A 26863-nucleotide genomic window follows, 5' to 3' on the forward strand; every position below is an offset into this window, starting at 1 on the left:
CCAAATGATTTCCGACCAATATCAATAGTTCCCATACTTGGTAAGGTCTTCGAGACACTTTTATCAATTATCACGGGTTGTGGGAGACGTGGTGGAAGGCCTGAAAAAGGGGGAGCAAGCTGCACTCACGCTATGTGGCACTAAGCCCTTCGACTGCGTTTCTCATGACCTGCTTCTGGAGAAGCTTGGCAGATACGGTGTCCGTGGTCACCTTCAGTAACTTATCCCGTCATATTTAACTGACAGAAGACAATGTGTCGTCTTTAACAATAACATATCGGAGTTGAGGGTTGTGAGCAGTGGCGTACCTCAGGGCTCCGTCTTGGGTCCGCTACTGTTCACTATTTACTTTATAAACTTGTACACAATGTTGATAATGTTGAGTGGTTGGCGGAACTTTGGTTCAAAAACAATAACCTTAAACTAAACACAAATAAGACACAACGTCTTGTTTTCTTAACTAATAATAATCTACTGGAGGGCAAGAATGTAAGGCTCTTGGGAGTAACGCTTGACGATAGTTTAAATTAAGCCCCTCATATTAACATCTTGTGTAAAAAGCTGGCCTTTAACATTTTTATAATCCCTAAACTTAAAGGACTGGTTACCGTGGGCATATTGCTAGTTACCTATTTTTCTCTCATCACTCATTCACTCTCATCTAACTTACAGCTTAGTTCTCTGGGGTAATTTTGCCACAGCAGACCAGGCATTTAAACTCCAAAAGAAAGTTGTTCGTTTGATTGCCGGTGCAGGTTATCTGGAGCACTGTCGACCAATTTTTAAGAAGTTGGAAATTATGTCAGTTTCTTGTCTGTATAGTTATTATGAATTATTAGAAATATACAAAAACATAGACAGCTTCAGTCAGAACTCCTCTTACCATGACTATTTAACTAGAAATAACAAGCACCTTCGTGCTTCAAGATTCAAATATACCAAAAGTAAAAAAAAAACATCTTAACCTTTTTTAAAAGGCACTGCTTTTACTCGGTCGGGAAATACATACCTGTGACTGAAGTCCAAAGAAGCGTCTGTGAACGGTGTGAATGTGCAATAATTTTGTTGATGTTGCTTACTTTTGTTTATTAATATATACGTCCTGTATATATGTTATATACACTTTCCTGTTCTTATGTATTATACACTGTTTTATATAATTTACACACTCTTTGTATAATTTATTCATTGTCTTGCTTTTTATATACATATTTTTTTTACGTAATGTATTTATGATTTGCCATAATTGTAAGAACAAAACGTGGTCAATAAATTCTATTCTGTTATAAGTAGATTAAAATAAATAAATCAATAAATGAAAATCCAGTGAACATGATCAATTCATAATATGTATAATTTATCGTTTTAGTCTATTTGGTATAATAAGGCTACGATTGATTTATTTAAATTGTGGGATAGAACCATATAGCTATCAGATAATATAGTGTCTACTATGGTAAAAATTAATGCCCCGCAGATGGCTGTGATTTTTTCGTAGAGAGGGTACGGACTTTTTGCGCGTGCATCACCCCGCCCAATTGTCTCAGTTGCTACATTGCCGTAATTTTTCTGCAAAATTAATTAATTTTTATAAGAAGGCAACATCAATCTCTGAAATCCGAACATAATTGGCAACCCCGAGATAAGTAATTACTATTGTCACAGAACAGTCAGTGCCCTGTACCATTGTTGTTTTAATTTTTGGTGTCAATATCTCCGTACCGTACATACAAACTTGTATAATTTGTGCTTTTACGAAATTATAGTAGATATGGCAAATATGAATACCTAATAGGATCTTAGAGAAACAGAAAGTCCTACATATCTTACATTTAACAAACTGGAAAATAGACTTACAGAAATGAAACGAACATTTTTAGGTACACTTAAATTGCTACGAAGAATGTTTGGGTAATATGTTTTAGTGTACAAAAATTACACGAAATATAAGAAAACAATTAAGAACAAGCATAAGAAATGCCCATTGTCAACTATTGCATATAGGAGGTGCTTCTTAAACATTTAATCCACTTAGATGTTTCTTGTGCAAAGTTATTTCAATAGAGGTTAAACTTATGACTTTATGAAAACTAACGTTTTGGGGCGATTAACAAGCAAAAGAAACCGTAATAAATAGGAATTGCTGACGCATCTACAGGGTTAAATAACAAAAACGCCAAATTAATTATTAATTATTAATAATTATACTGACACCGAAGCGGGTGCTGCAATTCTGCGCTGCTTTTCCACACCTTAAGTCCGTTTTTGCCTGAAAATTTAATGGGATTTCGACATATTTGGAGAAAATGCTGCCGTAAAAATGCCGCATCCAAACATCGACGATCTGTCAGCGGCCATGTGGTTTGTTGAAAGCCGCAAGGTCTTATGGGTCCATCGTCAGAATTTGCCATTAGAGCTGCCATTGCTTAAAAACGAAATTTTAATTCTCCCGCATTCTTCTCAAAAAAAATTTGCATAGTTGCTTCATGAGTTCCTGAACTGTCTGCATAGACAGGCCCTCTATATGTCTAGTAGCTATATGGATAGAACAGAAGAGGTCTGTCGAGGGTGGTTGGTAACGTCAAACCGGAATGAACGACTAATTACTGAAGGGAAGCAAAGGACAAATCACCGAGAAACAAAAACCCCCAACAAACTTCCGAAACGGTACAGGGCATTATTGCCGTCATTGATGACTTCACGTGTCATTAACCAGTGACCGAATAGTTTAACGGGGGTAATTTTCGTTGGGAGACGAACCCCCCAGCCCGTCTAAACACTGCAATCGCGCTTCATTTATTCCGACACGATACAGTATAAGCTCCGGAACATAAAGAATGGGGGTGTAATATGTACATCAGGGGTCGCGTTGAATAATTCATGATCATCCTCCGGTGTGACAGCTGTTACCGTGACGACTTCTCTATACTCTCTCTTTCCGCGCGTATAGGAGCTCTTTTAACACTTGCCCTATTATTTGCTCTTTTTATTCGGACCCGACGACTGCGAGGGGGACGATTGAAAATTATCCGCGTTGCTTTTTTCTGTTCACGGCGCCTTCCACGTAAATTCTTCGACTGCGGTTTGAGGTAGTGACTCTTTGGCTGGTGGGTAAATATATGCTCCCATACAAGACGTCTCAGTAAGTTGGAACCATATAGGAATATTTTTTATTATTTAATTTTAGGATAATAAACAACAAGGGTTCTAGAATAATAAGGTCATCAGATAACAAGAGTTCTTTCGAATATGACAAAATCGAAAAATGTTATTAAAAAAAGTTAATCAGAACTATAAACTACGTTCAAATATGGAATTTGCATCCATTTACATTGAAAATTTTTGTTTTCCCTTTGAAATTTATTTGTAATGAGAATGTATATAAGACGCTCGGCCTTATTTCGAAAAGTTATTGTCGTATATTTAAGTTTCTGCAACGGCCGCCAGGGAGTACATTGTTTAATTGAAAATCCCGTTAAAATTTGAAAATAATCACATGATATCAAGCAAAGCATTTACGTGAAATTGTTTGTGCTTTTTAACGGAAAATAGTGGAAATAAATGTCAATAAATTCAGAATGACTGACCGTGTTTAGTCAAACTTGGAGTTATTGAAAATGGGTATTTTTAGGCTATCAACGCTGTCCTGGACATATTGATTTAGATCTTATATCGCCGCTAGAGAGCGGTTTGTGACAACACTATTAATAAATTTTATTTTAACTTTTATTGCTACATAAGATAGCCAAATAAGTATTTCGGTATCTTTTTCGTTAACCTATAACATCACTAAAAGAAATAAAAACTCGAAACAAAATTGTATCTTTCAAAATATTTTCAGTATACCTGCCATTATTAAATCCCAATGTCGTTCTTTTGGCAAAATACATTTACTGTTAATATACAAAGATTATATTTATAATGCCAAGAATAATTAACGCTCGTTCAATATGATTGAATATCTTGACTTAAACTTCGATTTATAATTAAATTTAAATTAAAATATAATTATTTGTGAGTTTTGTTCACTGTGGACCAAACCCTAAGAATCAACCTATAAATATATATATATATATATATATATATATATATATATATATATATATATATATATATATATATATATATATATATATATATATATATATATATATATATATATATATATATATATATATATATATATTCTCACGTATTGATTCACGGATGGAAAAATGTGATGACGCTATATTCCGGGATATCATCCGTTCGCTCGTTGAACTCCGACTGGAATCCTGCATCCGACTGGAATCCTGCAGACGTTTCGCCAAAATCTCACTTGGCATCTTCAATGCTCGCGCTCCGAAAACACTTCGAACACTCGAACACTCGAAGTGTTTTCGGAGCGCGAGCATTGAAGATGCCAAGTGAGATTTTGGCGAAACGTCTGCAGGATTCCAGTCGGATGCAGGATTTGCAGGATTCCAGTCGGATGCAGGATTCCAGTCGGAGTTCAACGAGCGAACGGATGATATCCCGGAATATAGTGTCAATTGAGATCGTGTTGTTCGTGGAAGAAAATTATAACTGTAACGACAATAATGGATAAATTCCAAAAATAAAATAAATATAAAAATAGGTTTCATGTAAAACGTGGATGATAATACGCAGTTTGAAGTAATGCTATTGCAGCCAATTGAAAATTGTCATTATGCAAAATTCAGACCATTTAAACCAAAAATAGTGAACATATTAATGAGCGCTTTGATTTTTGCCAAGGAGAGTTAGAAGATGACCCTTTTTTATGAGATCTTTTACTTTTTCTGATGAGGCAACGTTCTTACAATATAAAAATACTAATTTTGTAATAAAATGTGATGATCAATAATCCAATCACTAACGTGTCATTGGCATTCATAAAAATAGGTTAATTGAACCTTTTTTTTACTCCAAAGCTATTTTCAATTTCTCTGTACTCGCAAATATGGCTTCGCAAACGAATCACCCCTACAAAAAAGAATCTGGTAACAATAGTAAGTAGAATTAATATTATGTTAGTTGCGAAATTTATTATGGTAATTTATATTTTTTATAATTTTATTAGCAAGCTGCGAATGCATTATGTGTTACAAATTACAAAATTGTTAGAGGAGGTTATAATGTTTTAATATTTACAAGAGACAAATGTTCATTCAAATTAGAAACGATATTAAACAAACACACAACCTATTTTTTCAACGTACATATGTTTTCTGCGTATTTAATATTTTAAATATTGAACGCCGTTTTCAGTTGTGATAAACTTGTTTTAATATTTTTCAATATTCTCTATTTAAATTATTACTTTTTGACAAGCCTCGTATACTATTGGAAATAATTGATATTTGATGCAAGTTTTTTCCCCAAAATATTAACATATTTTCGTTCTTTGTCTTTTTTGATTGATTTCATGTTAGAGTTTGATTTCTACTCTTTCTCGGTCTTGATTTGTTTTATGCTCCAAATTAAAGATTTTCAGATATAAAATGCGTTTTTTGTGTTAGACTTATTTTGTTGAACCTGTTTTTTTAGAAGTCGTTTTTAAATCTTATTACTGCTGCCATGCTGTTTTAAAATCCCGAAGGTCATATCATCATATATATTTTTATATGTTGATTAATTTCATTTTCTGAGTTTAAACACTTAGACTTCTCGTTTTTTACATTATAACTTAGTAGACTACCAGCATTTTCCAGTAAATTCAATTTTATTGGGTAAAAATGGAAAAATTGGATACAATTAATTGTCAGTTCAATATATTCGAGATTTAAAAACAGTTATGAAAGTAATTTCAAATATTAAGAAATGCATATGTAAAATGATAATAAAATAATTTTTAATGCACCTTTGATGAACAAATAAGTGACACATTATCGCACCTAAATATATTCACTTTTTTTTTGCTTTAAGAGTAACTCTTTCAGACCAATTTAGAAAATAGATTAGGACTATAAGTTTTTAGTGCAAACCAAAATAAAAATAATAAATAAAACTCATGTCGGTCATAGCGACGACGACAAACATGTGACTAAGCTTATGCTGTCCCACCCACATTCGTTTGAACTAATTACCAGCAAATATAATCAATCAAAATGAAATAATTGAAAATTGATACGTAAACATAACCGGGTGGATGGCTACATTAATCACTTTTATTGCAAATGAAAACGTTATTAGTCGTCCCGAATTGAGTGTTTGATTGTAATTACAGTGTGAAGGGCGCGGGGAGAGCCTGCGTGAGCCACTTTCTAGAATAATTCACGATTTTCAGACCGCCGCCGCTGTTTACACAACGGGGTGCGTTTATTAGTCCAGTGGCAGTTTAGGCCTTGCCCATTCTAATATTTTTTTTGTTTAAACGCGGTTCTAATAGTGAATAAACGGTTTGTTTGAGGCAATACTTACAGCTAGCGTCCGAGGTGTTACGGAGGCCAGAGTGCTTGTGAGAGGACCAAACGAAAAGTACCTCGAAATAATATTAGCGGTCTCAAAACAAGAAAAAAATAATGTTTTAAATGATAATAGCTAAAGTTAGCTTTTTATAGTTTTAGTTTACATGCAATTTAAATGCAGAATTTTTTTATTTTTATATGCTTTTTAAGGATTTTAAAAGGCTAAAATATATTTTTTTATATAACTGATTTCGGCTAAACCAAAAGGGAGAAGGAAAAACTAATTATTGAAATAAATATTAAGATTATTCTTTCCAACCGTTATCCAAGTTATCAAAAAATGGAGAAAGTATCCAAGGTATATTTTCCTTTTTAATTTTCAGATCTAGCAAGGTAATTAAATTATTAATTTCTCCTTCTATTGTAAATTTAAGTAAGGTTTGTAAGTTATTAATAACATTAAGAAAATTGCTGAGTACTAGTAAAATAAAAAAAAATAAAATAAAATAAAAAAAGATGATTAATAGTAACAGTGACTTTAACTTTTGAAGAAGGACCATTTCGTGAGGAATAACACTCACAAATTTTTGCTGTGTGATATTAAGAAAGAAAAAGTACCGTGCCTTCAATTTATCTTGATAACATTTTAATTGGCTGTAACTTTTTTGTTTTTGGAGATATCAATGTAAAAACAAACAAAATCTAGGGTGACGTATAAAACAAAACACTATCAATTTTCTGACATATAAGCCTACATCATATTTTTTAAATGGGACACCCTGTATATTATGTATGTGTTATTCCGATTACAATGATATATCCACTTTATAATTTAGACCACTCATTTTTGACAAATCGGTAAAAATAGGAAATTTTTATATAATTTCAAAATAAACATGACATGATTGACAAATAAAAATATGTTTATGTTTGACATATTAGTAAACAATGCTGATGATTGAATTATTCTCCAAGTCATTATTGTTAAAATGGTTTTATCCGAATTTAACATTCGTGAAAGGAGTGTTTCAAGTATACTTTCTGATATTTTCAAGGCTGGCAAAGAAATTTGCAGGAAACGATAATGTATTAAATGCTAAAAAGGTATAGACATAATGAGAGTAATAATTTTTTGAAAAACATTTTATGAACTGATGAAAGTTCGTTCACTACAAGAAAGGGTTGTAATAGACAAAATTCTCGATATTGGTTTTTAAATAGTCCTAGACAAATACACGAAAGAAATACCCAGGGGTACCAATCAATTAATGTATGTTATGATGTCATAGATGGGAATATTTTAGGTCCGATATTTATAGAGCAAAAGTGAACTCGAGATCATTATATGCAAACTCCTAGAGCACCAAATAGAACAATATATAGAAGATTTATCCGTAAATATATCAGCGCTGATTCTATGGCAGCAAGACGGTGCCCCTCCTTACAATGTTGTGCAAATTAAAAATTTTTCTTAACATGGAATATCTCAGGAGTTGGATAGGGAACGTCCAAACTATGGATTTGCCAGCCAACAGCCCCGACTTAACTTTAATGGATTTTTTGTTTTGGGGATATATAAAAAATTACGTGCACAGAACTCATTGTAATATCGTCGTGGAACTTCGGCAAAGAGTTTCAGAGGCAATCGATCAGTTAAGAGAAAATCCGGAAACGTTACATCGTACAATTAGAGTGTATGAGAAATGTGTTCAGCTTAGAATAGTTAAAAATTTTTTTACTTTAGTGTGTCTCGTCATTTTTATTGCTTTTGTTCTACTTTAATTTATAAATAATTATTCTTGTTGCCATCAATCACGGCACTCTTTGAAATTGTAAAAAAAGACCTATTTTTGCCGAATTGTCGAAAATGATTGGACTAAAATATAAAGTGTTTTACATCATTGTAATCGGAATAAGATATTCTATTAAACACGTATATAATATACATGGTGTTCCAGAAAATTGATAGTGTTTTGTTTTATACGTCACTTGGAAAAAAACTTGGCTACTAACCCTACATTTTGGTTTTTGATATATTGATATCTTTAAAAGCAAAAAATTTACAGCCAATTAAAATGTTATCAAGATAAATTGTGAAATGAGGAGTAAGCCGTCCCATAGCACTCACAAAAATTCCCTTGCTGTTTAATCAATTAATAAAACCCACACTACCATTATTTTGAAACCACTCCCCTGAAAAGAAGACTTATAAAACCTTGAAAACTAGTTTATCAGGACCAAAGCGCATGGCCTAGGGTCTAGTTAAGGATTGAAATGCTCCGGACCCAAGAGATTTTCGAAAATAATGCGCTGCCTCTTTTGCTTTAAACCGACAACGACAATTTCCCGCGTGAAAAGTTCTTAAATCCTTTTGCTCCGCTCTTTCATCCCGGTTGCAAATGAATTTCGGATAGAGCCTTGTCCCCAATTACCTTGTTAAGGACAATAAGGATATTGAACTTCCCTTTCGATTCACGTCGCGTCCTTTAATTTCCATTCTAATCTTAAAATTACTTCGCGACTCGTCGACGCTCCCGTGCTTCCGTTTATTTTATTTGCATACACATTGAATGGCCGGTAATGTAGCTAGCTAAATCTCAAAATTGCCGGTCTTTTTCGCTTGGTTTGTTTAAGTCGAACACCAACCAGATCTACATCGGTGATTATTCCCTTTGACATGTAATCTTATTCTGTTCAGGGTGTCAATAAATTGTTTTAAAAAATGATAGCATTATTAAACCAGCTGGGAAAAATAATTGTTATTTTCGAACTACTCTGCATGTTCTCTCACTTGCAATGATTTTAAGCGTACTTCATTATTCATTTTCCTACTGTCTGAGTAATTAACTAAAGCAAAGCTAACCAAAATTGGTTAAAAAAAGGTTGCGCACAAACAAAAAATCGGCATAAGTCCTTTTGGTTTCCAAAATGGCGGTTAGACCTTTTCCCGCCAATATTTACGGCTCAAACTTTCACGATATTCTTTCATTTTGAATGACTTTATCATACTATTTTTCGGAAAACAATATATTCGGCATTTCTGAATTCTGAATGGGTTTTAATTTTGATTTGCCGAGATTAGGCTTTACTCTGGTCGATTTGATAATTTTCCGTAGTAAAACATAATTGTTATTTTTAAAATTATTTGTAGTGATTGTATCGATCGAAAATATAAATCGAAAAACGAAAAAAAGGATTTCCCATTAAAAATCAATATTGCCGTTTTTTTTTTGGATATGGATTCTTAGTTACAAAATTCCATAATGCAAAAGTTAAAAAGACTTATTAGTGTTCAAGTCTTAATCTTTTGGCTGTATAATTTTTTAATGCGCACTTGATTAACCAACTTAAAAAAAAGTACGTTAAACAACTGAGAGTAGAAGCTATAATTTCTTATAATGGAATCTAAAATGAAAAAAAACAAAAACTATGTTTTTTGGTTTTTAGGCATAGCAGTCAATCCCGATCTTTATTTTTCTTGTCAAATAAGGCTACCACATTTCTAGTTGCAATAACTCTATGTTTTACTGTTTTTTCCAATTTACATATTTTATGAAATGAACATTATCGAACCTTCAACAAGTTGGCCATCTTGAACCCCTTTACGTTTAAAGTTGGTATATTGAGATTTAGTGAACTAAAATTTATTTTCTTATTTATTGAGAAGAGATTAGGCAATCTAACGATCTGTGAAATTTTCTTTATTGGAAAAACTATTTGTTTTTTAGCATATGATCTTATTTTGTGTCTGTTGAAAGTGTTTAAGTGTTTTAATTTTTGGTTTGACAGTGTATTTTACGTTTTTTAGCATTGTGAAAAAGCATTCGTGTTCGTTATTGTATTAATACTGTATTACTTTTAAAGACATAAAATATGAAATAGGATGAAAATGCCTGTGTTGTAGTTTTTTGTGGAAACCGCTCAAACCGCGAGCGAGTAAGTTTTTTTGCAGTTCAAAAAAGCAAAGAGAAAAGGAAAACTGAAATCCCACTGGAAAATCTACTCCAACTAAAATTGGAACAGCTTAGTTTTGCAGTCAAAAGATTTAGAGCAAAGATGAAAGAAAAATCACCATATACCTTAATGCTTTAATATTATATTTTCTTTGGATGGTTCTTTTGTTTATATTTGAAAGGATAAAGGAATATGTTTCCATTACGAGTACCACAGCATTCAGTAGCTTTAATCAGTTGATCTTCACCCTTATAAAGTTATAAAGATTTCCTTCACACCCTAAACGTTTGGCATATTTTAAAATTTGTACATTTAAAATACTAATTACCAAATGTGTGGGCTGTAAACACCAAAGTGATTTATGTAAAATAAAATTAATATTACAATAACGTCTATATTTCAAATTTGAAACATTACACACAAGTTATAATAATAAAACAAACAACTACCGAAGTCTTACATCTGTTTTAATAAAAGCTGGAAGTAAAAAACAAAACTATTGTTTTACTAAATAAAAAATGCTTTTTTAAAAATTCTATTTTGAATCACAACATCGGCTGCAATACCAAGATGCATTGGGAACAGTTTCTCAATTTACACCACATGTTCCACATGTTTCTTGCACACTTTCTTTGTTTTAAGAACACATTCGGCTACCATATAATAAAATCGCAATATTGCGGATTAGATACAAATATTTGAATAACAATAAATATGAACCTTTTTCAAACACAATTGCCCGTCATTTTAAACACACATGAACTATTTAATTTAAGATATTCGTCAATGTTCAAAATATGATTTGTTTTTAATAAATATACTTACACACTGGAGATAAGCGAGTTGAGATCATTTTTCATTGATTAAACAAAAGTACCGTTCTTTATAGTACTACCACAAGCTGTAAAAAAAAACACCAAATAACTTATAATATCCCTATTAGTGACTGGTGGGACTCCATTAATTGAAGAGTCTAAAATAAATTGATGTACTACTACTTGTAGTTTCATCTGATATCTCCAAACAAAAAACTTTGTATAGTATAAATAATATCAACTATTTTACAGTTCTTTCTTTTTCAATAATGACTCTCCATCTCAAAATAATTAACACACAAAATAGGACGCTGCAAAAATCGATTTGAACACTTCAGAACTCACCTGGTCTACTACAATTGTTGTCCCTAGATGGCCATATTTAAATATAAATGGAATATAAAGAGGTTGGAAAAAATGAATTTGTTAATAACTGTTGGCAACGTGTATTTCCAAGACTATCTACATTCTGTTAACATTTAGGTATGTGATCATTATCTTAATAATCTGATCATTATTTGAAGTAATTAAACTATTAAATACTTGTGCTTATAATAGTAATAACATTTATTTTTGAAATTAAAGCACTGAAATTCATACAATATCAGCATAACTTATAATGGAGACTTATGGTACAATGAATCCAAAATTGAGTATATTTTTTGTCAACATCAAAATGTAATCCCTATTCTTCTCTCCAGAACGGATAACTTTCGGCATCAGTCGAATCGTCTCCAAGTCCGACGACGAAGACGAACGATCGAACAACAACAACACCAAGTACTGTCACAAGGACGAAAACCTGAGCTATTTCAGCGGCGACGACAAAAGTCCCGTTCGGGTAGCAGCATGGGATCGTTCCCCCTCCCGACCGTCGCCCGATACCTCTCCGGAACTGGAAGTAGATTCGCCTCCTCACTCACCGTCACCGCGTCCTCCTTCCGTGACCGATCTTCAAAAAGGCGATTCACCCAATAAAAAGTCCGAAGCGTTTTCGGTAAGCGCTCTACTAAGGCCAGATAATCCAAAAAAATCACCCAAGACGCCGTGTTACCAAGAGACAATATCGGTCACGAGGTCGTACCTGTATCCTCCGTTCGTAGACCTGGTGAAAGACGCTCAGCAATTGAAGAGCGCTCAAGAGTACAACGCTGCTTTCTTCCCTCGAAGTTTCGTACATCCTGGTTTCTTCCCGTCGACTTTCTATACCCAGAAAGATGGGGAGGAACGGGGCTTTCTACCGAACCCCACGTCGTTATACTTTAGCGCTGTGGCTGCTGCCATGGCAAGCGGGCAAGCTCAGAGCGGTCAGTATCCACTGAGTACCCCTAGCGCAGAAGATTTGTACAGGCTGCGGCACCACGTGATGACGAATCCGACGGCGGGTATTCCGCCACACCATCATCTTCTGATGAGGCCGGGGATGATGCCTATAGGTGATGTTTATTCGTGCATCAAGTGCGAGAAGATGTTCTCCACGCCTCACGGTTTGGAGGTGCACGCCAGGAGGTCCCATAACGGGAAGAGACCATTCGCTTGCGAGCTGTGCAACAAGACTTTTGGCCACGAAATAAGCCTGAGCCAGCACAGGTAGGAACTCGTATGCTATATTACAGACGATAATCAGCATCTTAATAGATTTTTGATTTTTGGTGCTGCTAGTCTAGTCTTTCTCGCATTAAAGTCAATAGTAAATAAAAGTTCACTACAAGAAAACTAATTATTCACTAGCTTAAATGGAAAGTAAGGATCATAACAATTTCTATGGCCTTCCAAGGTTTGATTATTCAGTATGTAGTTAATTTCCTTCATTGGAATATTCATTTTATATATGGGCTATGCGATATAAAAAACGCTTCTGTAGTCGCTCTAATCTAATGTTACTATGTAAGTTCTGCACTCACCACAGCACAACATACACTCTTGATAACGTAGATATTCGAGAAATCCATCAAATGTGAGAGGCGAATTTAAGATCACTACTAAATGTTTGATAGAATGAACTCCTATTGAGCATACATTAGACAGTTTATATGCAAATAAAATGTTCAGTTTTATGTTATGGCTGATGGCCTTACATTTACTTACATTAGGAGTCACCACAAAGCAAAACTATCTATATCGGATTGTAATTGTTCACAATCACTTTTAACATACTTTTAACTATACATACCCGGTGGCACCCTCGAAAGTTAAGCTATATGTGCGGAAATGACATTTTCCACTTTTACATTTTGCACGCCTTATCCACTTCAGTAGAATTCCATTCATTCCCAAGACTTAAGTTTAGGTTAATTTGGGTATATTTTCCCTTGACAGAGCAATATTACGCCTGCCTCTTACAGTTAGTAAGATCTTTGTCATTAACAATTGATTCAAACATTTTTGAATCATCGATACTTTGCTAATTGGACAATAATTCGAGACTTCAGCTCGGTCGTCTCCCTTATGGAAGAGGGTTATAAAACTGGTTTTCCATAGTTGAAGAAAAACGCCTGACCCTAGTGACATATTAAACAGCCTGTGTAGGGCATGTGTCTAGCCAGCTTTATCCAATTACATTTCGCTTTCCATTGACAGAAAGTTATTGAAAGTAATCTATAGGAAATTGAAGGGACAGATCTAAAAATACTTAAACATACTCATATACTGTTAAACAGCTAACAAAATGTAAAGAACAATATCCAGTTCCAAAGAAGATGTTTAAGAGGAAACCTTGGTGCAAATATGACATTTGCAGGGCTGTTCACAACGTAGAGAAAGTCTTCGAGTGCAAGCAGTGCGGGAAGTCCTTCAAGAGGTCATCGACTCTGTCAACCCACCTCCTGATCCATTCCGATACGCGGCCTTATCCTTGCCAATACTGCGGCAAGAGGTTTCACCAAAAGTCCGACATGAAAAAGCACACCTACATACATACCGGTGAGTATTTCCTATGACGCAAGAGTTGAAAGGACCCACAGAGATTAAAACTTTTTGGACGAGGACTATTTTCGAGTATGTACTCACTCCAACACGAGGAATAGACTATTTTTAATTTTTTTTTTCACAAGCTGTGGGACTTGTAGATACAATTATTCTGGATTTCTTCTACGTCATATATTATATTCTGTCCCCTTGACGGTTCATCAAACATGCTGCTGGCTTCTTCAGAGCGCTGTCTCAAACAGAAGCCCGTTGCTCTGCATGGAGCTTAAACACCTACCGGGTGCAACGGGAGTGGATTATCAGGATGTTTGATGATTTCCATAGACTCTTGAACTTTACTTGGTTTGAAGAAAATGCTACATGCAAGTTTTGCTTTCTCGTGGAATAAAATCTAGTGTCTTGTTTCGTGATAATGTTCAGAAACTGATGATGTTCTAATGTCTGGTGTTCTTTTAGTCTGGTTGATATTTTTCAACCTGTTGCTGGATACTATAAACTCCTGCTTTCTCGATGGGAATGTTATCTTCTTTTTTCATGTCATTTTTAAGATACAGAAGTACTAAAGTAGGGTCAACTGCAGTTACTTTGTCTAAGTGGTTATGGTGAAGTGTATTCCTTGATGGAACATATCATATTTTGATAATGGTTTGAGAGAAGAACTGAGGTGAGATGTGTTAATTCCTGGTTAAGTAATTCGTGTTGAGGCAGTGATATTGCTTTTAAATTTAAGAAATTATCCAGGAAAGATCTTTGGGATGAATGATGATGTAGTGATGATTTAGGTATCTATCAGTATGAGTCGATTTTTATAGACGGAATGGCCTCAAGTTAATCATTTTCGATTAATAAAGTTGTCTGGGCATCGAAAAGTGTTGTTATTTTCTAATTCGAAAGTAAAATTAATAACGTTACGTTAATTTTGGCAATCATTTTTCTTCTTTTGCATTTTTTAGGATAAAATATAAATTAAAAACACGAAAAAAATACTAATAAAACTTAAACAGTATAGTCTACGGGTCTACTGTATGCAACTATTGGTTTACATTGTCAACATTTCAACAATTGGATGTTCCTAAACGCGGCCATTTTCTGTTTGCCCTCTCGTGGTTTGGTGTCTCGCCCTAATCCGCTTTTTAACAAGGATTGACATTTATTAAGTGTATCGAGACGCCAAACACGAATACTTGCGAAACCGGGGGGGGAGCAATAATATCCTTTCGGGGGCTGCCGCCCCGTCTTATCCCCCGACAACCCTTTTGGCGTCTTGCCGTTTTATTAATCGCCGAGGCGGCTTACCAGTGAATTATTTACTAATTAGACAGGAAGCGGGCCATAATTTTGGGGCTGTTAGCACCCTCCCCCGTCCTTCCCGTGCTTGCGGCCAAACTTCCGTCGAGGAGTTTCCGGAAACTTCGCAAGTCGAATTTCGGGGAAGGCGAGAGTGCGCGTAATTCCGCAATTTTCAAAGTTTTATTGCCCGTTCGCCTCAACGCTCCGCCCCCCGTTCCATTATCGATATTTTTTGAACAACTAACGAATAAATAATATAAATAACATTACTAACTAATTTTATACACATTGCAGTTCTCTTGCGGAGTTTTGATAGAGATAAGTTTTGCTTGGTTTTGAATATGTACATTTTTAAAAATAAATTAGAGCAAACATCCTAATGCCAACAAATCAAACATATTTAATAATATAATTATAAATATAGTTAGAGTTGTCATAAAAATGAACAAAAACTTTTTTTTTATTTCGAGAATAACATTCCTTTCTAAAAATCGTTTTTAATTAAGAGAACGTCCAATTGACAATGTTCCTTTTTGTTTCCTGTCGTCAAAAAAATATTTTAACTGTAAAATAGTGAGCACAAAATATTAAGATTCAACAGAAATTTAGATTGCCACATTCATTTGAGAATCATAATTTGTTTTTAAATGCTGAACGCTTTATATGTACGTACATTGTTTTTAATTTTGACTGTAAATGCACTCCGATTTGGGTGAAATTGAAAATGTATTACATCTAAGTTATCTTCCATCTATATACAACTTTTTGGAAAGAATTAAATGTTCAAATAAGCGCCCACGATGAGATCAAGAAGTTTAGGGTTCCTATTTCATCTTTTTAAAATGAGACACCCAGCACATATTACTCACTCTTATCCAGTTTGTTTTCAACGTTTTTGAAATATGTAAGCGTGTAAAAATATTTCGAAAAACAAGGCTGCATTTTTATGAGTAGTAAGCGATGTAATATATCTTTTTATCATCTACCATTTATTTGAAAACGATGAATAATATGATATTATAGTGTGCCTTCTATCATTTATATATATATATATATATATATATATATATATATATATATATATATATATATATATATATATATATATATATATATATATATATATATATATATATATATATATATATATATATATATATATATATATATATATATATATATATATATATATATATATATATATATATATAGCAATTTAAGAAGGTAATTATAGGGTCATCAATATAGTTGTCATGCATACTTTGCTGTTTTCACTTATTTCCCTAAAATTATATGTGTAAATAATTTTTCTAAACATATAACGGTCAGATATACAGGCTGGTCGGTAATGTAATTATACGACTCGAGTTTAAAATGCTCTAACAAAATGTTGCTCGTTTAAAAGATGCAGGGTGTCGAAGTAAGATGCAAACATTTGGAAGATGGGTTTTAGGGGTGTGAGTAATCTACATTTAAGCTTAGTTTCTATGAAATATTTTTAATATAACATTTTTATTCAAAACTCTCTCAATTTTGGATGAAGTATCTAATACGGATATTAGCGCCTTATGAAAACGATTCGATTACAAACTGAAATAAGCAAGTCTTTCCGCCACCTAATGTTGCTTTGATGATTCTTTGTTTGTTCGTCCAAGTAGGAGTTGACAATAAAATTTTATTAATAATTTTTTATTAATTAATAGTAATAAATTTACAATAATATATCAACATTTTCAGTAACAAGTAACACTAATTATTTCATAATTTGAGCAAAATGTCCGCTATTATCCTGAATACATTTTATTATTTCATTATTTAAATGCTGTCTTTACCTGAACAAGGTACCTTTTCTCTTTTGAATGGCCTCAACTTCTTCATGAATCTTTTGTAGGAGATCTTCACGCGATTTTTTCCTTACAAACCAAGCTACAGCATTAAGGTCGTCGGGGCTACGAGCTACTACGGCCTATCCATCTATGTAGGGAACTTTCATCCAGAGAATTTCGAACCAGATGTTTAGCCGAATTTGGAAGTCTTTTCATAGAATTGACAAAATTTGCTGCAAAAATCGTTAGTCGCTCTGGTAGTTCATAATAGTTATTAAAAATGCATGCTGAAAATTTCTTTCACCAAATGACGGTTCTCTTGTTTCCAAGCGTGATTTTATCTCCAATTGAAAATACTACGCCTTACACCATATCTTGCTTAGAAAAGTTTGTTATAATGAATTATTCCACTGAACCCAAAAACTGGTTGGTCCAAATTTGTTGAAAATTGATCAAATTATGGAATAAGTAAGAAACTGAACTGAAATAAAACCTTATATTTGAAACGATTGAATCATTGTTGATAACCTTGTAGAAGTAAAATTTGCTGCAAAAATCGTCGAGTCGCTCTGGTAGTTCGTAATAGTTATTAAAAATTCATGCTGAAAATTTATTTCACCAAATGACGGTTCTCTTGTTTACAAGCGTGATTTTATCTCCAATTGAAAATACTACGCCTTACACCATATCTTGCTTAGAAAAGTTTGTTATAATGAATTATTCCACTGAACCCAAAAACTGGTTGGTCCAAATTTGTTGAAAATTGATCAAATTATGGAATAAGAAAGAAACTGAACTGAAATTAAACCTTATATTTGAAACGATTGAATCATTGTTGATAACCTTGTAGAAGTAAAATTTGCTGCAAAAATCGTTGAGTCGCTCTGGTAGTTCATAATAGTTATTAAAAATGCATGCTGAAAATTTCTTTCACCAAATGACGGTTCTCTTGTTTCCAAGCGTGATTTTATCTCCAATTGAAAATACTTACGCCTTACACCATATCTTGCTTAGAAAAGCTCGTTATAATGAATTATTCCACTGAACCCAAAAACTGGTTGGTCCAAATTTGTTGAAAATTGTTCAAATTATGAAATAAGTAAGAAACTGAACTGAAATAAATCCTTATACTTGAAACGATTGAATCATTGTTGACAACCTTGTAGAAGTAAAATCACATTTGTTTGGATTTTTAATTTTTTAGCATGCTTCGTAAGATTTGTAGCATAACTTCTTAATATTTCATGCATATTATGGCCACCAAAATCAAACTAGGATTCAACCTTTTCCAAGATTTTAATTATTATAGCACCCGGTATTATTTGTTTTTATTATATAACATCCGAAATAGTTGTCAACCAGAGCTATGTAGCTCATTTAGCTCTATTGAAGACAATAATTCCCTCCAAGCATGACAGTTATACGTCAAATAGGTTTCAAGTACACACAAAAGATAATTTTCAAATAAAACACTCAAATCGCACATTTTGTCAAAGGAATTTATATTTCATTCTTAATATTGTAAGCTCAGAATGCTAAAGTTTAGTAAAGTACGGATTTACTTTAAAGGCTCAGGCGCGGCCTTTTCCTGCACTTTATGATTTTCGTTTTTGAAAGCAAAAAAATCAAAGGGCCGTTATAGGGCGAGCGCTCCCGCCGTCTTGGTACCAGTAATAAAGAGCATCGATGGAACGCGAGCTATTGCGGCCATAAATCAAACGGCGGTCGCCGGTTGCCGGATTGCAGAGAGTTAAATTGAAATTCCGGGCCGCATGCCCCGGACTCTCAATATCGCTGTTCATAAATGCCGGAGCACGCATCCCGATCGATCCAGATTGAGTACGGCGAACAGAGATTAAAAGAAACGGTCGTTAGGCGGGCGGGTGGGAGGTGGTGGTGATGCACGGCGGGGCGGAGGTCCTTAATATAGTTAATATATGGGAAAATTCGGTTATTAAACGCTCCCGTCCATTGTGCGCTGTCCACTTGTCTAATGGGGTCGCAGAGTCATATTTATAGATCCGGGGCACTCTTGTTATATTCCAAATGATGTGATATGGATATGAATTAAATCAGATAACGGGGACTAGCGAAATTTATTGTAAATACCAATAGCTCGGACAAGATATCCGACCACTTAAAATATGAAAATATTCAATATTCCTCTGGTTTTTTTTGTTGAATTACGGTAACGGTTATTGTGATAACGTTTCAGTTACTGGCGAAGCGTTTTATGGACAATCTTATCAATAAGCATATTGGTCCTTTTTCTTTCAAAGGAACTTCCACAGGCTACTGTAATACTTTTCACAAAACTTCTGGTTTCCTCCTGCGTCTGTTAATGAATCGAAATTGCTGACGTTTCGCCAATCATCCTGTTGGCTTCTTCAGAGCTTGACTGAAACTGGATCGCATTTTACTCTGTTCCTGCTTTTATATTGATTGAGGGGGGCGCAGCTAAAGCTGCATAGACATTGTCTCCGATGACTGATTCCCATATTGGTGACAGGTAAAGACCTCAGTCAAATAACAAAAATCAAAAATCAAAGTAGCGTTTCCATTGTTTTAGTTTTAGAAGGAAGGTGTCGAGAGCTTTCTTCTCAAAGGCTTCCATAAATATACTCTTGATGACTGGTGATAGAGGAGAACCCCTAGCTCTTCCCGACGTTTGTTCAAAAATGTGAGCGTTATAAGAAAAATATTTTCCAGACAAGCAATTTTCGATATATATATATATATATATATATATATATATATATATATATATATATATATATATATATATATATATATATATATATATATATATATATATATATATATATATATACGTTATCTTATAATATAATGATAAAAAAAGTTATTAATCATTAATTCATTTATAAACGCAGTTAATCCTCGTTATTTTGCATTAGTGATTCAGCAGACTTAATATATTTAAATTTTAAAAAAGTAATACCAGAAAATTATTAATTAATTGAATAAAAAAGGATATTAAAGACACATATGGGAATTAAAAAAAAATCTGTTTTCCCTAGCGAACTTCCTTAATACTTTTGTTATCAAGTCTTTTTAAAATCGTAACCAACAGCCCTTAATTGTTACCTACGAATTTGAGGAGATTGTTTTTTGATTTGATACCCGCATTTATATCAACTTTGAGGATTGGTCATGGCAAATGAGAAACTAACCCACCACGCCAACTTGACAACTCCGCGGCGACATTGCACTTTAGATGATGATTTCGCAGCCGGTGGTTGCTTCGGGGGCAGTTCTAAAGTTTCAGTCGTTTCGCTATTACGAGGTGACAACGGGATTAAAATTGGGTGTCGTCGTCACTCCTCCCTGCTCCCCGTCTTGTAATGGCGTCATTTTGCTTGTGCCGAAGAAGTATGGGGAGAATTTCTGCTGTCGAATAATGAATCACAAAATTGTACTTATCATATAAATAAAATCTTCTACTTCAGAGAACAAATTAAACTGGTTAGTTAAAGGTAAATTGGATAAAATTAGACTTAACTCGAATCGAACAATGGATGCAAAACAAAGGAAACAAACAGCGCATTCTTGAAGTAGTTGCTCACTTGTTGAGAGTTAGACAACTGTGTATTTGGTTCGTAATCACAGAAAGTCTTAATTTAATTTTTTATTTTTTTTTATCTCAATTTGAGTTTTGACAGACACTGGGTATTTATGGTTTTTTTCTACTCCCTTTTGTAAAATACCTAATTACCCACCGACCTAGCGTGCGGAAAGCGTCACTTACGTCAGCGTCAGTTTCTTGTCGGATCCGGATCACTTCAGATATTTCCGGGATATTACCGCACGGGTTCAATTCTGACATGTCAGTGAATGTATTCGTGTTGTTTTGCGAAAATGTCGTAGAAAAAGTATAGTATGCAACACGTGTGGTAAATTTTTTAAGTCACTCATTTATTAAACACAACTCAAATGCCGTTTATCACACTTGTTGCATAATATACTATTATGCACACATCCGGGTAGAAAACATTTTTGACTCTTTATTTTAAAATCAAAATCTTAAAATTTAAATCTCAATAAAAACATCTCCAACTTTTCACTGGATTTACCTTACCACACACTTTTACACTCCCTTAAGAATTTGTATATTTTACCATACTATACTGTAGTATACCATACTATGTTATATAATTTAGGAGTAATACAATTTATTTTTACATTTTTTTTAGTTTATCTTACTATAAGGAGTTTGAGTAAAGTCTATTTTTTCTATTCCGTTGAAAATTCTTAGTCCAATTTTCTGGAAAAAAGTTGTCTTAAATTGAAATGTTTAAAATGCTAGATTTTTGACCCAGTCTTTTGTATAGTATTTAACTTTAAGGAATTTTATTCTTAAATTAAATTTTTAACCTGAAGATACCACTATAAACGTTTATAGCTTAATGCGTGAGGGTAAGACACGTAAATTTGCAATGACAAGGATCATTAAACCAGAGGGACAACTTACATCAGTTTATGGTTAGCTTTAAGTTTTAATTTGCGTACAGTTGTTTGTTGGGGTAATAAATATTATAGTAATTATACATGATTGTATATATATATAAATATATATATATATATATATATATATATATATATATATATATATATATATATATATATATATATATATATATATATATATATATATATATATATATATATATATATATATATATAATGAATGGTAGAAAATTGAGATATCAATTATTCTGTGATTAAAATAATCTACTCTTTACAATACAAATTCATTTTTAAAAATTTAGTCCCCGTGCTCCAAGTAGTCAGATGAACTATAGTCGTTGTGGTCCGGAGAAATAACGGACTTTAGAGTGTTTTCTAGTACATTCTTAGCTTCCAATATTCTCTCTTCTCTCTCTATTTGAATCACATGACGCCATTTTCCATTTTTCACAATCCACTGCTTTAATTCCAATGGACCTTTCTAAACTGTCTAACTGCTGTCGAATATCGGCGTCGTCAGCAAATAATTTGTGTGGCAAGTGAAAGCGCACCCGAGTGTCCAAGCTTGGACGCCCAAGTTAAAATTAAAACTTTCTTCAGAACTTCCACATGACTTAAATTTTCCGAAGAACTAGCCAGGGTCTTATTTATGACGTCATCCAAAAGCATCAAAACCTCCGCCTAGTAAGAACATAAAAACTTCTATATCCTCGTATAAAATTTACGTATCGATCATCCTACCACAAGTTGATTTTTTGTATCGTCACTTTGTAGTTTTCCCAACAAATAACTAATTTCCGTTAAATACGTATATAGAGGGTAGTACTCAGTTTCCTTGGAAATGTATCGGGAAAGTTTAAACGTTGTAGAATCTCTGTAGAATCCTAAAAGTATTATAAATGTGTGTGGCAGTTCTTGGAATTGAACAGCCCGCATTACTTGACACTGGATTGTATGTTAAATAATATCCATTCGCCATCGTCGAGATCGATAACGGAAGTTTCCTTAGGTGCGAGCTATTGCATGCCCAGGTTCATAAAATCTGGTTTACCCGATTTGGTGTAAGATACTGGAACGTACCATATGCTTTCTTGATTGGCATCTTTTTCCGCATTTTTAAGGAAGCGTTTCTGCAAAAAATACGATGTAGAGTTGCCACAAGGAAGCAACATTATAGCCAGTTCAAAGCCTGACATTATTTTCTAAAACAACTGATCCATTCATGTCAAGAGAGGCTTTCAAAATCGGATATCCTGGTTCGTAGATCCACGAGTTCAATTTCTCAGCCAGATCTGTAGAATTTGGGTCCAAAGAACTAAGTAGTTCGTGAGCACCCACGACTTGATATCGGCTAAAATATTTTTACTGATTAAGTAACCGCCGTCTTAAAGGACCTGATATACTTAATTGGGTTTTAGATAATAATTTAATATTTTTAAATGTTCGAATTTTTGGGATTTCCGACCGATAAGAAAAGAAAGGAAAAAAATGTCTTATTTACGATTACTTTTATTGTTTTAAAGTCAAACCATTGTTTCGGTTTAAGAAAATCTTATTTTGCTGATTTTTTGATGTTATTCCGCGACTTTGTTTTTATAAACATAAAAATATCATCAATAAACCTCCCTAAAATACTCGTCATATTCAAGTCAAAGATATCCTTCATATAAACTAAAACTGCTTACTTTCTGTTCACTGTGTCAAAAACTTTGGCCTAGCCTTATTGAAACATAAGAGATCAATTGGTAACGGATTTATTTTGCAGACATTTATACAATGTACCGATCAAAATTCGACAGTCAAAAACGAATATCATCTGCTAATAACCGATGGCCGATTATCAGGAATTGAAATGCTGTTCGTTTGCAGGCGCAATACACCATCCCCCAAAACCTATAGAAGGCGCTAATATCGTAAAAGTGACACACCGCCGAGAACAAAAGCGTGAGAAGATCCCCGCCACTCAATACTAATACAATTATCATTATTGGCTTTCCTAATCCACCCTGTAACGTGACACCCTTTGACTGGGGCGCGTTACGAGTCGCGTGGTCTGCACGTGCACGTGCGCAATGCGTGGGCCACCACAGATGGATTTTTCGGAAGCTTTTTAAGGGGTTTATATTTTACATTGGCCCAAGTGTATTTGATGATCGTCAAACGTTGTCATTTTTTGCCGCATTCATCTTTTTCAGATTTGCATTTTTTAATAACAATTTTACCATTGTTTTTTTTCCAAAAAAAAAGCTGTTATACAGAGGGGCGCAATAATACGGCAAACTGCTATGAATTGTTTATTTTTCACTATTTTGAAAGATGTCTGAATAAACGCTGCATAAAATCAGATAAATATTTTTAAATTTTTTTCAATTTTAAACGGGATAAAAGCGTGACAACACATGCATTTTTTAAAGGAAGGCGGCTATTCTTCGATAGGTTAGGACTTTTTAAAAATTAAAATGAAAAAATGAAACTTTTCCCGCTAGTAAAAACACAGGTTGAATAAATCTGCTCAAAGCTATCAAAGCTAAACGCTAAATGAAAATGGTCGAAGACGGGAAATTGTGAACTATTAAGCATAAGGTATTTACTCCATTTGACGCAGAACCCTCCCAAACATACTACCTAGAACCCCCAACACCCTCTGATAAGGATGAAAGCTTGGCGAGCACTGGTTATATGGTCTTCCCACATTTTTGGTACTACATTATGGTTATTAATAAACGTCTCGTCAAGATAAAAACTGGTCTCTTCGGTACTGCATTTGATTCATTGATTTCCACTATAAGTACTTTACGATGATGTTTTTGTGATCCATACTTTTTTTCTAGTTGTCAACGGAATAACTGCCATCATGTCCAAGTTCCATTAGAATCGTATTTAGGGTGGGCATCACTTTTCTAAAGTAAAAAAGGTGAACTTTTCTTAGAATTACACTTTTGTTGTCTTCATCAAGCACTTTTACTGGCGTGTTTGGACTTTCTTGACTTGCTATCCTTCTTCCACAATAACTTAAAAACAGTGGATTTTTTCCAGTTTCTTGAGATATCTTTTCGTTGGTGAGAATGTTGTTTCTAAGCCCTGTTGTAAACTACGGGTTTACAACAGGGATCAAAGTTGAGCGAAACTGAACGGAATTTTTCACTTTATTATTCCACACATTTTTTATATAATAACTTATAAATGACATTTTTGACTAAACGGCTTGTAAATAAAATGAGTACGAGCCGCAAATATACCTAAAAACGCGATTTTCACGGTTCTTTTTCAATAACGAAAAATCTTTCTGCATAATCAAATGATAGCTCTGGTGGGGAACTCCGACTTTGCGGCCCAAATCACATTAGAAACATAATCTTAATCCCAATAACAGGTCCTGATTAGAGTGACATGCGATGTCTGTACTCGCTTGCCGCTACTACACACATGTGACTGTCCCGAGGGACCCCCGGCCAATTAAAGGCACGGGGGAGAGAACGTTATATGGGGTTTTTTTTTCGTACGGCGGGGGGTGAAAAAGTGTACGTGAGAAAATATAGAAATCTTTCGCAAAATTAAATTTCTCAGCTCGTACGCATCGTATATACAGGCTGTCACCGTGACAAATTAATTTATTGTTTATTTCTATGACGCAGTTACTATATAGTACTTAAGCTTAGGATTATTTGACGATTAACTCATTGCTGTCATATATTCTATAAACTCAAATATTTTCGTAGAAGTGGGACATTCCATCCACTAACCTACACTTTGCCTTCTTTCTTTCACAACATCAATATCCACACACTCTTCTGCCCGAAGATTTAATGAAATCTAGACATATTTTGAGAAAATATGCTGCGTTAAAACTAATTGACAATCTGTCAGCGGTCTATAGTCTTCTTCCTACTTGCCGCCTTCTAACGAAGGTTGGTCGCCACACGTTCAAATGATTCTCTGACCCTTGAAATACGAATTTTTCATTTAAGAATAGATACCCTGGTAAGATGATTTTCGAACTAAATCTCTATCCCGTACAATTTCCATCCTCATTTTCACTTGGTCGAATTTTGATTGTGATTTATATTTATTGGCTCGTTCTACATCATATCCTTCCATAATCAGTGGTGTATTGATTATTTAATTTTTTGATACTACCATGTATTTTGTTCTTCGTAATGTTGATTGTTCACACATTGGCACATTGCAACAAGTGTGTCTAATACCTGTATGATTTCTGTACATCGTATTAAATATTTGTATATATACTCTTAACAATTAAACTGTTCTAAAGGATTAAAAATTTGTAATATTAATGATGCCCTCTTTTTGACTTTCTTGATCTATCATCAAAAAGTTGTTTGCTGATAGGTGCCCATACGAGACGTATGTGGCTTTAAGTACACTTCTGCATGATTTTTATGCCCTGTTTCTTAATGCGAGAAAGCTAAATATATAAATATGTATGTAGATCCGGTTCTATAGCGTCCTACGCCTTCCAGTTCCCAGTTTCCATTCCTTTCGGTCTTCCCAGTGTCCTGGTTGTAGGTTCCTTTCTGACATGGTTCTGCATATTCCGTTTAGCCACGTCATCTTAGGTCTTCCCTTATTCCTTCTTTCTGTGGGTGTCCATTTTAGAATTTGCTTTGGTAATATTTCTTCACCCATTCTCTCTACGTGGCCTTACCATATAAGTTGTCGTTGGTTTATTTCTTCAAGGTGCACGTCCATGATTGACCTTATTCGTTGGTTTTTTACTCGATCATTCCTTGATTTACCGACCGCTCTGCGCCAGAAGTCCCTTTCTAAGGACAGCAGTCTTCTTTCCAAGGCTTTGTGTAGTTGCCATGTTTCGCATCCATAAACGACTATGCTGTCAATAAGTTTTTTCCTTTCTTTCGCAATATGTGTCGACCAGAGAATAGAGATGACTCTTTTCCCCTTCACTGTTCGGTGTTTTATTTCCTTTCTTGTTTGTCCACTCTAATCCATCTTAGTTCCTAGATAGTTGTATTCTTGTATATTCCTCTCCGCTCACACACATGTATTTTGTTTTATTACTATCAGCCCCTATCTTGTATATTCATCAAATAGCCTTCTTGTCATAAACTCTAGGTCTTCTTTATCCTGGGCCACTACAACTTGATCATCCGCAAAATGGAGGTTGTAAATATTG

The 26863-nt window shown here is 34.0% G+C and overlaps 1 protein-coding gene across 1 annotated transcript in view; it reads left to right on the forward strand.

Annotated features, from left to right (window-relative positions):
• LOC132696618 (zinc finger protein 383) overlaps positions 1-26863 on the forward strand; it is a 102331-nt gene that overhangs the window by 44227 nt on the left and 31241 nt on the right. The window contains exons 3-4 of the mRNA XM_060661550.1: positions 11881-12769; positions 13920-14101. Of these exons, the coding sequence (XP_060517533.1) occupies positions 11881-12769; positions 13920-14101 (1071 nt within the window). The remainder of the gene's footprint in view (positions 1-11880; positions 12770-13919; positions 14102-26863) is intronic.

Source organism: Cylas formicarius, unplaced genomic scaffold (assembly GCF_029955315.1).
Source record: "Cylas formicarius isolate icCylForm1 unplaced genomic scaffold, icCylForm1.1 PGA_scaffold_1__22_contigs__length_36826433, whole genome shotgun sequence".
Lineage (NCBI taxonomy): Eukaryota > Metazoa > Arthropoda > Insecta > Coleoptera > Brentidae > Cylas > Cylas formicarius.